Raw genomic sequence first — 14,990 nt, forward strand, 5'->3', positions numbered from 1 at the left:
ACCCTCACCGACATCCTGCACCAAAGGCTCCTCACCGGCCGGCCCCGCTCGCCTTTCCAAGGAGCGGCGCTTCCTGCGCTCCCACGGCATCCTCGGCGCTCGTCCCACACCCAGGGCGCTGCAGGAAGGGCAGCACAGGACACAGCTGGCACTGCCCCACCCCTCCCGCTGCCAGCCGAGGGCAATCAGCCTGTGGATTTCAGTCCAAAAGGGACATCTGCGCTGCCACCACAGCGAGGAGAACGGGAAGATGTTGGTTTCTTCCAGAAAAAATATTGAAGACAAACATGGCACGTGTCCCAGTAAAGAAAAAAAAATCGTCCTCCAGCTAGCCTTGGCACCAGGCAGGGACACCTTCCACTAGTCCAGGTTGCTCCAAGCCCCCTCCAGCCTGGCATGAAAAGATACAAACTGTTAATTACAGAATCTATTTCAGGAAGGAAAAAAAATCATAATCTACAAATTCAGGAAAAACAGTTGGGTGATATAAAAAACTGTAATAAAGCATGATATTATACCTTTGCTGTAATAATTCTTTCCCTCACTTAGGAAAGCCTCAGAAATACTAAACTTCCAGTTCTGTGAAAAAGTATTCCAGTAATAAAGAGAGACTGAAAGCTCCACAGGAGACAGTTTGAGTCCTTAACCAGAGTTTTGATTTAGTTTTGATTTACTTCTCTGAGGTCCCAGCCCAGAAACCTGCCCCAGTACTCATGCAGAGCACAAAAATAGATTCCCAGCTGCACATACAAACCCCTGTCTGCTGGGATGGTAATCGAGCAGGTCATTAAAAATCAGCTTTTTTAACACAGGAAGTGCTGAGCCTTTAACATTTTACCACATTCAGTCTCTCCAAGGGAGATGCTTCCAGGAGGAGCAAGGCAACAAGCCCACTTCTATCCCAAACATCATTTTAAGGGAATCTGGCTGCCTTCTCTGTTGATTTTCTTCATGTTACCAAGACATGACTATACTGGTTCCAAAAACTTCACTGAGTTTTATCCCAGAGATGAATGCTTCTTGTGCATTATACTTGGAATATTTTTGCTGTGTCCCAGGCAAAGTGCACCATGGTCTGAGCGAGGCTCTGGACTTTTGGGAGGTGTTGAGTTGTGGTAACGCTGAGAAGGAGCTAACTGCGTTTTTCCAACAATTACCTGTGTGTGCTCTGATCTGTGTCAGGACTGCACATCTGGCTCGACCTGCAGGCTCCCTTCAGACAAATCCTGTGACCCTCGGTGTCCCTGGCTCCCCTCAGAACTCCCAGTCCTGCTCAAGTTCCAGCATCTTTCAAGTCCCCTAGGCCCCCTCATCTCCTCTCAGAACCCCCCTGGCTCTCCTTAGGGCCCCTCAAATCCCTCTGACCCCCGCAGAACCCCTGCTCCCCCCCAAGCTCTTCTGGTTCCCCTCAATTCCCCCTGGTTCCCCTTCAATACCCTGATCCCTCTGAAGTCCCCTGGCTGCCCTCCAAGTCCTCAGTGCCCCTCAAATCCTCCTGGTTCCTCTCAGAACCCCTGGTCCCATCAAGTGCCCCAGGCTCCCCTCAGTACCTGGCACCCCTCAAATTTCCCTACGCCCGATTCAGAAACCTCCAACCCCCTTAAATTCTCCAGCCTCCCCTCAGAAACCTCTGACCCCCTTAAATTCTCCAGCCTCCCCTCAGTACCTGACACCCCTCAGATTCTCTGGGCTCCCCTCAGAAGCCTCCAACCCCCTCAAATTCCCCATGACTGCCTCAGAAACTTCTCACCCCCTCAAATTCCCCTGGCTCCCCTTGGAAGTCTCAGACCCCCTGAAATTCTCCCGGCTCCCCTCAGTACCTCACACCCCTCAAATTCCCCATGCACCCCTAGAAGCCTCCAACCCCTCAAATTCTCTGGACTCCCCTCAGTACCTGGCACCCCTCAAATTCTCCAGGCTCCCATCAGAAGCCTCCAACCTCCTTAAATTCCCCATGACCCCCTCAAATTCTCTGGGCTCCCCTCAGAAGCCTCCAACCCCCTCAAATTCCCCCAGCTCCCCTCAGAAACCTGCGAGCCCCTCAAATTCCCTCAGCTCCTCTCAGAAACCTCTGACCCCCTCAGTTTTTCCAGCCTCCCCTCAGTACCTGACACCCCTCAAATTCTCTGGGCTCCCCTCAGAAATCTCTGACCCCCTCAAATTACCCCAGCTCCACTCAGAAGCCTCTGACCCCTTCAAATTCCCCTGGCTCCCCTTGGAAGACTCAGACCCCCTGAGATTCTCTGGGCTCCCCTCAGTACCTGACACCCCTCAAATTCCCCATGCACCCCTAGAAGCCTCTGACCCCCTCAAATTCTCTGGGCTCCCCTCAGAAGCCTCTGACCCCCTCAAATTCCCCCAGCTCCCCTCAGAAACGTGCGAGCCCCTCAAATTCCCTCAGCTCCTCTCAGAAACCTCTGACCCCCTCAGTTTTTCCAGGCTCCCCTCAGTACCTGACACCCCTCAAATTCTCTGGGCTCCCCTCAGAAATCTCTGACCCCCTCAAATTACCCCAGCTCCACTCAGAAGCCTCTGACCCCTTCAAATTCCCTTGGCTCCCCTTGGAAGACTCAGACCCCCTGAGATTCTCTGGGCTCCCCTCAGTACCTGACACCCCTCAAATTCCCCATGCACCCCTAGAAGCCTCTGACCCCCTCAAATTCTCTGGGCTCCTGTGAGAAGCCTCCAACCCCCTCAAATTCCCCATGCACCCCTAGAAGCCTCTGACCCCCTCAAATTCTCTGGGCTGCCCTCAGAAGCCTCTGACCCCCTCAAATTCCCCCAGCTCCCCTCAGAAACGTGTGAGCCCCTCAAATTCCCTCAGCTCCTCTCAGAAACCTCTGACCCCCTCATATTCCCCAGGCTCCCCCCAGTACCTGACACCCCTCAAATTCCCCGGGCTCCCCTCGGAAACCTCCAACCCCCTCAAATTCCCCGGGCTCCCCTCGGAAACCTCCAACCCCCTCAAATTCCCCGGGCTCCCGTCGGAAATCTCTGACCCCCTCATATTCCCCAGGCTCCCCCCAGTACCTGACCCCCTCAAATCCCCCGGGCTCCCCTGGGAAGCCGCAGACGCCTCAAAGCCCCTGCTCCCCTCAGCACCCGGCTCCCCCTCAACCCCCGTGTGCCCCGGTGCCGCCTCCCCTCAGCGCGGCTCCGGGTGGGAGGGCGCAGGGCGGGCAGTGGCGGGCGGAGGGCGGGCGCGGCCGCGCTATTAGCGCGGAGCGGGGCCGAGCCCGCGCAGTGCCGCCGCTGCCGCACCATGCCGGGGCTCCGCGCCCCGCCGCCCGCCCTGCTGCTGCTGCTGCTGCTCGCCCTGCCGCGGGGCAGCGCGGCCGGGCGGGCGCTGCAGCCCGGCAGCCGCTCGGCCGCGGCGGCGGCGCGGGTGGCCCTGCAGTACCGCAACGCCCAGGCGGGATCGCCGGGCGGGCTCCGGGCGCTCGGGCAGGTCCGCAAGGCTACGCTGAAGGTAAGCGGGGAGCCGCGGGGTGCGCGGGGCGGCTGTGAGTAAGAGTACTTATTACGTTAGTATTGTTGGTAGTTTTTACATTAGTGTTGCTAGTAGTTATTACATTAGTGTTGCTATATGTAAGCGAGCTGAGCGCGTTCCCACGCAGGACACCGGGCGCCTTCCCGCGTCCCTCAAGAGCCGCTGCCCCATCCTCGGGGACACCCGGGTCTCCTCAGGGATTCCTATCCCTTATCCCCTTCCTCAGGGACACCCGGGTGTCCTCAGGGACCGCTGTCCCCTCTCTCCATCCTCAGGGACACCCGAGTCCCCACAGGGATCACTATCCCTTATCCCCATCCTCGGGGACACCCGGGTCTCCTCAGGGATCACTGTCCCTTATCCCCATCCTCAGGGACCCCTGGCTCTCCTCAGGGATCACTGTCCCTTATCCCCATCCTCGGGGACACCCGAGTCCCCACAGGGACCGCTGTCCCACAGCCTCGTCCCTCCTGGGACCCCTGGCTCTCCTCAGGAGCTGCTTTGGTGCGATTCCCACCAGAAAATGTACCTTAATCTTCCAAAACTCACCTGGAATTGAGACAGGAGTCCCAGAGAGGAGCAGCTACGGGGACAGAGCCTTCCCGTCATGAGGAGCTTGCTGGGGATGCTCGAGGTGGTGCTCAGGGTAGGGTCCTCCTCCTCCAGGTTTGGTTGTTTTGTTTTTTTTACAGCTTATTCACTTTCTGAAAGTATAGGATCAGGCAAAAACTTCTGGGGAATGTTTGTCCGGGGCTGTAGATCCTGGAAGGAATGCATCACCTTCCCGGGGAGCCGAGGGATGGGATTTAAATCCAACCCTGTGCTCCTGCTGCTGGGCAGCTCCTGAGAGAACGGGCTGCTTGTTCTGGGTTCCCAGAACAAATTCTGGATCCTGGATTCTGCTGGGCAGCTCCTGAGAGCAAGGGCTGCTTGTTCTGGGTTCCCAGTGTGAGATGCCAAAGGACCCACTGGATCCTTTCCAGGATTTGGAGATCTTCCACCACTTGTCCTGTGCAGCTCCTAAAACTGAGTAAGAGGGTGTAGTGTTAAATCTCCCCCTTTGAAAAAGGTATTAAAAACCAACTAGAAATATCTAGGATGCATTAATTAATGCAGCCCTTGTATTACAGAGATCATTGGGTGCTGAGCATGGAAATGCTCTTGGAATATTGAAGTTTTCCTGTGAAATTGCTACAAACACCTATGACAGGAATTCTCTGTTATTTTATACTCTCCAAAAGTACACATGCTCCTACTGTAGCTCCTGGGCACTTTGCATATGTCTACATGTAAATATTTCCGTATATAAACACCTGTGCCTGGCTGAAGAATAAGTGAATATTTAAGTGAGTATTTGTAGGGAGGGAAAGGGGTTTTTCCACCCTCTATCAGCCACCTGCCTCCTCATACAGGAAGGCAAATAATCAAATAATTGGCTCATTATAGAGAAGTTTCCTCAGTGCTGGGTGCTGTAGGAGCTCCCTGGAACCACTCTCTGCAGTTTATTTCCTATTTTTTTTTTTTTTTCTCCGCACACTCTATGAAAACAAGAGGAGAAATGCACTAAAAGTGGGCACTTCCTTCTTTCCTGTCCTCCCCTGAAAAAAAATGAAAATAATTTCCTGCAAGGAATTTGCTGTATTAGGTGAAGGCAAGAGGGAGAAATATTGGGATTTGGGTATTTTCTTAGGTTTGTCTGGTTTTTAATTATTTTTGAAAGTGGGCTAATTTCCTATTGGTTGGTTTATTACTGGATCTTGTAAATAAAATTCAGGATAATTTTTAGTGGAATTTAATAATGAGCACTGTAATTGAATACTGACTTTATTAGCCCATGAGCTGTTGAAACTGGTAATTGGAAACAGGACTGGGAATTCTCTTAGATGGGAAAGATCTTCCAGGTTAGGTAAAATGAGACTTTCTTTCCTGGCAACAAAATGCCAAACCTGGAATAATCCCTACCTTGCTGCTGGATGCAGATGGTTTTTGTTGTCCCTTCTTTTCTCTTGACCAAGGATCTTCCAGGAAACAGCAGCTCCAGGAGTTGTTGTCCTGCACTTTAAAATACACTTTTGAGAATGAAGCATTAGTTTGTGCCAGCTGAAGATCCCAGAATTGAAAGGGAAGCTTTTGGGAGTAGTTTCCCATCCCAAGCTGCCCTGGAAATCCTAATTTAGGAGTAGGGAGGTGAAAGGGAAAAGCCAGGTGACCTAGTGCAACATTTACGTAAATTGGAGTAGGAAATGCAATTTTCAAATACCCAGGTGGACATTTCACAGCCTCGCCTGGACACGAGAGCAACCCCACAGCTCTGCTCCCTGGTATCAGGAATCAGGGGGAAATGTTCTGTTCATGTCCAGCAGTCAGAGCCCCACGCTGGGGGGAAGGCAGAACCCACGGCAGGGGCAGCTCTGACTCCTTTCCCAGCTTCTCCCTGCTCGGTGATCCAGGCAAAAACCGATCCTGGGGGAAAATCCTGCTGGGAAAACAGAGATGGGAACCTCCTCAGGAGGTGGGGAGAGAGGGATCCTCCCTTTCCGTGCCTCTGGGGAGTGAGGGGAGTGCAAACTGATTGGAAACTGATTGGAAACCGATTGGAATCTGATTGGAAACCGATTCCTTGGGGACTCACTGTGAAGCTGCTCTGAAACTGCTGTTTTTGCAGATTTAAAAAATCTGTCAGGAAAGTTGCGGTAATTTGGAGCCCAGAAGTAAAAGAATCCTGTGACCCAGATATTGAGTGGAAAAATGAATTACTCACTTGTTTTCTTCTCTTTTTGGACACTTTTATCTTTGGCTGCTTCCCTGGGGGTTGCCAGACATCCCTGAGCTCTGCTCAGCCCACACTCTGGGATTGGGTAACAGCATTTTGGGAAGAGAGTGGGGAAAAATAGTGGAAATAAAAGTTTTTCTCTGGGACTACAAAGACTTTTGTACAATTTCGTGCCAAATGGAGCTTCTCCCTTCTCCCTGGTGAGCTCAGGAAGCCTCAGGTGTTCACACCAAACTAAATATTTGTTTTAGCTGTGTAGCATCATTTGAAAGCTGTGTAGGCAGCAGTAGTAGGGTGGTAGTAGCTACTAGCAGTACTATGGAGAGTTGTTGTAAGTCAGGAGGGAATCTCTGCTTCAAAACCCCCAGAAACACAGAATTCTGTGCTCTTTTAAAAGTTCTGCTGACTATTGCAGCTCCTCTCTCCTGCAGGACTGATGATACACTGTAAAAATCCCCAAATTCAGTCAGATGAGGGGTGTTGTAACCCATAGCAATAACACCTCTTGGGTGGCTTTACAACAGTTAGAATCTTAGACTTAAATGTGGTGATTGCACATGGTGAGATGCTTCTAAACCTAATTTCACTGCACTCACTCCTCCTTTGGTGACCCTGCATTTCAGAAAGCCAGCTTTCACTGCTCTGCCCATGTCCCACTGTCACTTGGGGGACAATGTTTGAGGCAGTACACAAAAAGGGCACAAGGGGACAAGGAGGATGCAGAGAAGAAAGAAATTATCAAAAAGTCTGAGCTCATCCTCTCTGTTTCCTGCACCTCCTTCATGGTGAGATTTGGCTCCACACTGGACTTGCCTCATCCCAAAGCTCCAGGAGGGGATTTTATAAAAACAGAGTGACTAAAGCAATTGTTTACCTGCATTTTCCAGCTCTGTGTGGGTGCCACAGGCAGGTGCTGAGCTGAGGATCTGCTGTGGGTATGAAACTCCACTCACCTTGTACCATTAAACATCTCCTGGGAAGTGTGCTGGGAACAGGAAGGCTCAGGGTTAGATAAATAACACACAAAGGTATGCTTTGGGTCCTGCAAACAGCCAGAATTGTATTTCTACACCAAGAAAGACTAAAAATCAGCAATGCTGCACTCAAAACCAGGGAATTTCAGAAGGACCTTCCCTCCTCAGAGCTCCTTGCAGTATATAAGGCTTTAATTCCACTGCTGGCTCCATCTTCTCTTCCAGAACATCCCAGAGTCTGGCCACAAGTATTACCTGCAGTTCAGCACTGAGGACTACAGGACTGGGGTGAGTTCCTGCTCTTCCTCCTCACCCGGGGCATTAAATCAACTCCAGCAGCTCCAAAACAGGGACATTTGTGTCCTAAACAGATCATGCCACCATGGAAAGACCTTTCTGCTCCTCCCTGCCTGTCCTTGCTCTGAGGCTCACCAGGTCTCAGTCCCAAAGGGAATTCTTGCTGGAGTCACTGAGGCAGCCAAAGGCCTGCGTGGAACTGTGCAGTGGCCCAAGCTGGGTGGCAGTGTGACAGTGAGGGCCTTGTTCCCCTTCTGTGCTCCCCATTCCCATTCTGTGCTCCCCATTCCCCCTCTGTGCTCCCCATTCCACCTTCTGTGCTCCCCATTCCCCTCTGTGGGCCCTGTTCCCTTCTGTGCTCCCCATTCCCCCTCTGTGGGCTCTGTTCCCCCATCAGATCCCATTCCCCCTCTCAGGTCCCCGTTTTCCTGCTGTCCACAGCCCAAAATGGGAATCAGGAGTTGGCTGCTCCATGTCCTTTCAATTCCACCCCCCTCCATTCACTCTGCCCCAGCTGTCAGCAGCATTTTACTGTCCTCTTCCTTCACACACACTTTGTGGAATTCAAATGATTTTCAGAACTTACTCTGAAGCCTCAGATTATTTTTGTTTCAAGGCTGGCACAATGAAAGTCCCTGTTATCAATTAATGTTGTTTCTTGAGCTCTCACAAACATATTTCCAAGATGACTTAGAGCGTTGTCATGTCCTGAAAGCAGGACAAGCATTAATCAAAACCTTCTGTTAAATCCCTTTAGCCTTGTGGCTTTAACCTCTTTCCTGGAAAAAAGAAAAATAAAATCCTTCTTGACACTTTCCTAACCCCTGAACAGCTTCATACAAAGAGTGAGCTGCTGGTAAATAAAATCTTGATTAAAAATAACAGTTTTAAACTCTCCCTTGACAGGAAGATGCTGGGAACTGCCTGGCTACAGTGCTGTATCCAAAGAAAAAGTCTCGTCCTCTTGTCAGCATTAAGTGCTCCCACACCAAAGACCAGAAGGAAATCCAGGAAGAGGACAACAGATTTTACCAAAGGATCAGGCACCAAAGCAAACCAATAACTGCAAACAACATTCCAGGTATATTCCTCCAAATATTCACCTGCACTTCACTTTATCTCAAAGGCCATGAAGGACAAAGCATTTGAAAAGGAGACACACTACTGACCATAGCACCCAGGGATTTTTGGGAGAACAGAGCCCCTCTGGATTTACCACTGGCACTCAGCACCATCCTGGGAGGTGGTTTGGGTTTAAAAGCAGCTCCACACCACTTTTAAGTCAAATAAATGCAGATTGTCCTCCAGGAATAACGAGTGCCCAAACCCACACACCTCCCCAGCTGTGGTCGGAAATTCACTGAGGATGGCCAACACAATTTTTTCATCCTGGAAAAATTCCATCTTTCCTCCCAGCTAGGTAAGGACTCCCATTATTGTGGATTTTTGAGTTTCTTACCTCATCATGGGGATCCCTCTCTTGGCAGTGTCAACTGTGCCACTTTTACTCCCCTGGGACCGCAGGTTCAGCAGTTCCCCTCCTGGTGACACATCAGAGGGAGGAGCCCCATGCAGGAATGGTGTGCCAGGCAAAACTGCTCTGAGGTTCATCATTCTTCTGCTGCCCAGCCAGAATTAATATTATTTTCTCTTTCTCCTTGCCTTGCAGACAGCTATGGCAACATTGAGCCTGCCCTGGAGCCCGTGTGGGCTCTGGCTGTGGCTGGCAGCAGCTCCATCATGTGGGAAAAGTCCACGGAGACCTTGGGATACTTCCTGGCCCAAGTGAAGTCTGTGAGGCAGTGGGTGAGTGACAGGGGCAGCACAGAGCCTGCTCTCAGGGGGTTCCCCAGATCCCAGGGCCTGCTCCCCACCAGCAGCTCCAGCTCTGCACGAGCACTTTGTCCAGGTTTTGCTGGGGAACTGTCCTGAGCTGGATGTGCAGCAGTGGCTTCTGCAGGGGCTGCAGCCCCTGAGCCCCAGAGCAGAGCCCAGCAGCTCTGCCCCGGGCTGGGCAGCAGCTCCAAGGCCTGCAGCACATCCAGCAGCACTTCCAGAGCCCTCAGCCAGCTGGGATCCACGGGCAGGATCCAGCTGTGGCTCCTCAGCTATCCTGCATCTCTCTGAAGGAGAGGCTCATGTATGCTCAGATGTAACTGAGGGTTAAATCCAATTCATTAGCACCTGGTTTCAGTGCAGACGTGCTGCTGAGCCACACAGCTCTTGGTTTCCTCAAACATTCCATGCAGGAAGGGCTCCTAATTCCATCTTTCCATGATCAAAGCCCATTTCACTGCAGCCACAGCCATGGGGCCCTGCTCACCTCCTTCCCTGAGCTCCAGGAAATCACAGCAGACATTTAAACAATATAAACCTCTGTTCCTGATAATTCTTCCCTTTTTTGCACCTGCCCAGATCAGGAAAGATGATTTTATCGAGTTTGACTACACTGTGCTCCTGCATGAAATGCCAACCCAGGTAAGGCAGTGCAGGTGAACAAGCCCTCCTGCCAGCAGGAGAGGAGCTGCATCAGGGTGATGAGACCTGTGTTTGAACCCCTTCTGCAGGAAATCATCTCCTGCCACATGCGCCTGACGTGGCTCCCGGGGCGGCCTCTGAAAGTGAAACATTCCTGTGCCTCCGAGGGCCACGGGGCAGAGGAGGGCTCCGGGGCAGAGTCTGGATCAGCTGCTGCGCCTTCAGCTGAAAAGGGAGCCAGTTTCTAAGTGAAATCCTCAGTTTTGTGGCTATGATCCAGCCAGCAAGTCCTTGTGTTGACAGACCTGGAGCTGGGATCATCCTTCCATGCAAGTCAGCGATTGGGAGTTTCACTGTTCTGTGCCAAAATCAATTCCTGTCACTTCTTCAACTGCGAGATTCAAGTTCTGCAGCTCTTCCTGAACCCTCTGCTACTCCATATATACACAGATGAACATACAGCAGTTGATTTGATGTCACAATTAACTGTTTCTTAAGAGTTTGTATACAAAATTAATATATTTGGATAAAAATCGTGAGCAAAGTGTTAATCTGTCACTAAGAGAGATTTGCCTACTAATTTTTTGTCATGTTTTGGGCTAGAATCATGCTGATTTTTAACTCACATCTCCAATAAACCAAATGCCATCACTCAGGGTCGAGGCTGGGTTTTCCTTCTGCTGCTGCTGGAGCCCAAATTGCCACCTTTTCTGCCACCTCGACTCAAACCAGACCTGCTGAGCCAGGGAGGCTCCTTCTGGAGGAATCCCCATGTCTGGGAACAGCTCCTGTGTCATTCCTGCCATGGCTTTGTCCTGTGCCACCAAGTTCTCCAGCTGGCTTCCCAGCAGATCCATCACTGCCCCACCTCTGCTCACTGCAATGTTCCAAACCGTCCCAAAGTCACCTTTTTTCCCCATCAGCCAGGTTTGTGGCAGGATAAAAGAAATCCTTGATTTCCTGAGGAACAGAGGCTCTGGGGTGGCTGTTCTGTTTAACTTGGGGTGGTTTTCACAATCCTTGAGCTGTAACTGGGAATAACAATTCAAGGATTTCACACAACAAAAAAAAACATCCCTGGATGTTTTTAGGCTGGGTGATGTCAGCTTCCCAAATTCCAGCATTTTACACAAATAAGTCTGATTTCCTGACTGAAACTTCTCCTCTCAGCACCCAATAAACTCTGGGAAGCAGCATTCCACACCCTCCTGGTGTTTTCTTCCCTGCTGGGAGAACATTTCTCATCATCAGAAGTGTGAAACCAGGGAGCAAAATTCCAACATTCCTTAAAGAAGCTGGTGATTAACATGTTTTCTTGGAATTAGGCAAGAAAATAGGATGGATTTGGCACTTTGGGGTTCTGCTTTTGTCTCCTTACCTTGTTCTGCCTCTGCTCTGCAGGGCTGGGATAGAGGCTCTGGCACTTCCCAAGCACCAGGGTGGTGGAACTGGCTGCTCACAAACTCACAGCAGTTCAGGAACTCCATAGGAACTTCTGGATAAGTAGCAAAGCTGTTGGAATTCTAAGGCAAATTAACCCCCAGCTGCTTTTAGATCAAAGTTTCAGCCTAAAACCCCAAAGCATATACAAAAATTTTTGGGGTTTGTTTCTCTCCTAGGTTTGTGAAGAACCAGCACATCTGGCAGAACTCATCAGCCAGGAATTCACATCACAACTGGTCTAAACATAATATAAACCCCATAAACAGAAATAGATAGAAATAAACCTCAGAAACACAAATATAAACCTCAGAAATACAAATATAAAGCTCAGAAGCACAAACATAAACCTCAGAAACACAAATATAAGCCCCAGAAACACAAATAAAATCATACCCACCCTGTTTCTTGTCCTGTGCTCACACTGCTTTTATCAGACCTCTCCAAATTTTGGGGAAAGTGCTACATTTGCTTGTTTTAGAAAACTTCCAAATGTCTGAGAAGCTGCAGGGCTTTTCTGGGAATGAATTCCAGCTGAGCATTCCCAAAAACAAAGCCATGGATGTACAGGAGTCAGGGATTTGTCCCGAGGCAGCCCCACATGGACACCCCACATCTCGCCTGGGATCCCTCAGCAGCTCCAGGCCCTGGCAAATCCTTTCCCAAGGTTTCCATAAATCATTTCCCAGTCCTTCCAGAGGAGAAGCAGCCTGGCTGCTCCACTTGTTTCTGTCTGGGAAGCAGCAGCCCCAGTGCTGTGCCAGGAATGTCGCTGGGTTTGAACTGGAAGTTCACTCCCTGTTTACTGGAATCTGCAAAAACACTTTTCAGTGGAGCAGGGCAGGAAGGAGGAAAGAAAACCCAACGTGGACATTCTGGGAATAATTACAAATACAGAATTATGGGAATATCTTCTCACCTAAACCTTTTGAGTCAACGAAGTCAAGTGATTCCTGAGCAGAATATCAGCTGCAGCTCAGCTTCTGGATTGGGAGATTCTGGGAAAAGGGATCTTTGGTTTGGATTTCTAACCAAGAGCCAAAAACCAAGCCCATACATGAATCCATACCCCAACCAAATAAATCCACATCTCCAAGCCACACAAGCAATTCCATCGTGTTCCCAGCTTTAGGAAGAGGCAGCTCCTCCCTTGGCAACTCGGCTCCATCCTCGTGCACCAGTGGAAGTGGATTTGGTGACAAGCACTGACTGGTGGCTCTGCCCAGTAGCTTGAGACTTTCGAGGATCCTGTGCCATTTCCAAAGGATCTGGAGGGGAAAATTCCATCTGCTCCCTGGAGGGAAGCTGGAGCACCATGTGCCAAGTGATGTCTCACACCCTGTACCTGGTCCAGCAGCTCTTACCTCAGTTTAACATTTCCAAATAAAGATGTATCAAGTAAAAAATAAAATTATTTTAATAGATCTTGATTAAGACAAATCATCAGCCGTGTTTTAACATCTATTTGTTACAAGAGCATTTACACAGAGCAATCCCGTGGTGATCCCCTGGTGCTGCTGACACCACCCCAGAGGAAAGGTTCTATGTTAAAATTCCAAGTCCAAATCCCACTGGAGCCCACCTTACCCAGCCAGCCTGGGCTGCTTCCATGGCTTGGAAAAGTGAGCTGTTGGAGAAGACTGGGACAAACTGTTCAGTGGGCTCCAGAGGAATCCCATCAGCTCTTGGCTTTGCCCTTTTTGGCAGGAAGTCTCCCCGTTGCTTCCAGGTATTTGTTGATGATTTCCTCCTGAGTGCTGGCTGAACAGGGGTGGTATTTGGAGTATTCCATGGTGTATTCCCCTTTTCCCTGAAGAGTTGGGAAAAGAAAGTGAGGATGGGCCATGTGCAACCCTGCTGGGCACCCAGCTCCTGTCTGTGAAGTGACAGCCAGGGACCCTCTGCAATTCCACCCAAAGAAAACTCCTCAGGCACAGGAGAATTGTTTGGCCAGCAATGCCCCAGCTCTGATCTCATTCCCTGCTGCAGCTGCCATGGACAGGATGACCCACTGAGCCCAAATTTACAGAATCAAACATGTTTTAGCAAAAAGGACCAGGAGGACTCACCTCTGTGCAAGACCTCAGCTCTGTGGCATATCCAAACATATCGTTCAGTGGCACCTAAAATCCAAACATATTTGCTCAACAAGAGGTTTTTTCCATCACTTTTGGGCTATCACAATATTGGGCTAATTAATCCCAACTATGACACGAAGTGTCAGTGCTGTCTGTAAACAGCTCTGATTTAACGGTCTGATGTTGTAAAGTATCTGTTCTTTTAATTAATCCGTATTTGCAGTGTGTTTTCAGCAAGAAAAATCTGAGAGTTCGAGTGCACCAGGAACTGGAATATCCTAAATTCAGTGATGAGTCAACCAGCAAGGTCTGAGGTATCTCCAGACATTCCTCCAAAAATAATTTGGGAAGCAGGAGGGTCACAGGGTGTGGCTGTCCTGAGCCCCTGACCCAGCAGGAAAACACCCAGTGATCCTTTCCAATCATTTTTAGGAGGGAGATAAAAGAAGAAACATTGAAATTGAGTCAACCTACAACAAGTATCCACATAAACTGAGGAAGACAATGGAATCAAATGGGGAAAGGGAGAGGGGAAGCAGCAGAGAGCACAGACCTCAGCATAGAGAGTGAAGTACCCCTCGGAGCCGTCCTGGCCCGTGATGACGCCGTGGCGCCGGTTGATCCCGGCTATCACTGCTCCCTGGAATTCCACGGGAGCCACCACCTCCACGGCCATGATGGGCTCCAGGATGCGCACGGCAGCGTTCTCCATGGCTGGGGGAAGAATGCAGAGAGGAATCCAACATCAAAGGTGAGCCTGGTGCAAGGCAGGCTGCTCCCTCAGTGCCAGGGAAAAACCACGATCAACACACGGAATTCCAGCTCCTGGCCTTTCGTGAGAAAAGACCTCCAGGATCATGAAGACCAACCTTTGGCTGATGGCAGTGTGCTCACTAAACCCTACTGTGAAATGCCACATCCACACGTTGTCTAAGCACCTCCAGGGATTGTCACCCCACCACTCCCAGGCAGCCCCTTCCAGTGTTTAACTCTCCCTCAGAGAAGGAATGTTTCCTAAAAAAGGCCCAGTTGGGCCAAATGTTCTCTTCCTACCCCGTAAGGATGAAACTGGTGGTATTGCTGTACTGAATTCTAGGAAAACAGGATTTCCTTTGTACAGCCACAGGAATTACTGTGCCTCCCTCACAAATTCTATAAACTCATGCACATGTTCTGCTCCACAAAACTGCGAAAGCTTTGGGGGGATGGATGGATGGAGAGAAGGAAACAGGGATGGATGGATGAGGGGATGGGATGGAGAGATGGAGGGAAGGAAATAGGGATGGATGGGGGGATGGATGGGGGGAAGGAAACAGGAATGGATAGGGGGATGGATGGATGGGGGGATGGAGGGAAGGAAACAGGGATGGATGGATGGATGGAGGGAATGAAGCAGGGATGGATGGGGGGATGGATGGATGGGGGGATGGATGGATGGGGGGATGGAGGGAAGGAAACAG

At 50.3% G+C, this 14,990-nt stretch overlaps 2 protein-coding genes across 42 annotated transcripts in view; one reads left to right on the forward strand and one right to left on the reverse strand.

The window, feature by feature from the left end:
• Positions 1–14,990, reverse strand: part of GFM1 (G elongation factor mitochondrial 1) — a 45,032-nt gene that overhangs the window by 14,012 nt on the left and 16,030 nt on the right. For 36 of the 41 annotated variants that reach the window (XM_085587440.1, XM_085587437.1, XM_085587430.1 and 33 more), the window contains exons 16-19: positions 14,084–14,244; positions 13,522–13,575; positions 4,040–13,262; positions 36–391 (exon numbers count right to left, since the gene is read on the reverse strand). In XM_085587440.1, coding sequence (XP_085443566.1) covers positions 13,131–13,262; positions 13,522–13,575; positions 14,084–14,244 — 347 coding nt within the window. In that variant the 3' untranslated portion in view covers positions 36–391; positions 4,040–13,130. The remainder of the gene's footprint in view (positions 1–35; positions 392–4,039; positions 13,263–13,521; positions 13,576–14,083; positions 14,245–14,990) is intronic. The other 5 variants (XM_085587415.1, XM_085587405.1, XM_085587407.1 and 2 more) reach the window with 5 other exon arrangements.
• On the forward strand, positions 3,248–10,663 carry LOC110476610 (ovocalyxin-32). The gene is made up of 6 exons (XM_077785760.2): positions 3,248–3,469; positions 7,463–7,525; positions 8,441–8,615; positions 9,204–9,340; positions 9,950–10,012; positions 10,102–10,663. Exons 1-6 carry the CDS (start codon positions 3,263–3,265, stop codon positions 10,258–10,260), a joined length of 804 nt encoding a protein of 267 aa, XP_077641886.2. The 5' UTR covers positions 3,248–3,262; the 3' UTR covers positions 10,261–10,663.

Source organism: Lonchura striata, chromosome 9, assembly GCF_050655825.1.
Source record: "Lonchura striata isolate lonStrDom1 chromosome 9, ASM5065582v1, whole genome shotgun sequence".
In the NCBI taxonomy this organism is placed as follows: domain Eukaryota; kingdom Metazoa; phylum Chordata; class Aves; order Passeriformes; family Estrildidae; genus Lonchura; species Lonchura striata.

Excerpts from the sequence above, each read along its gene's own strand:
- LOC110476610 (XM_077785760.2), top strand. The coding sequence starts at position 3,263 with ATGCCGGGGCTCCGCGCCCCGCCGCCCGCCCTGCTGCTGCTGCTGCTG. Across the intron at positions 8,616-9,203 it reads AACTGCAAACAACATTCCAG|ACAGCTATGGCAACATTGAG; the intron begins GTATATTCCTCC and ends CTTGCCTTGCAG. Across the intron at positions 9,341-9,949 it reads TGAAGTCTGTGAGGCAGTGG|ATCAGGAAAGATGATTTTAT; the intron begins GTGAGTGACAGG and ends GCACCTGCCCAG.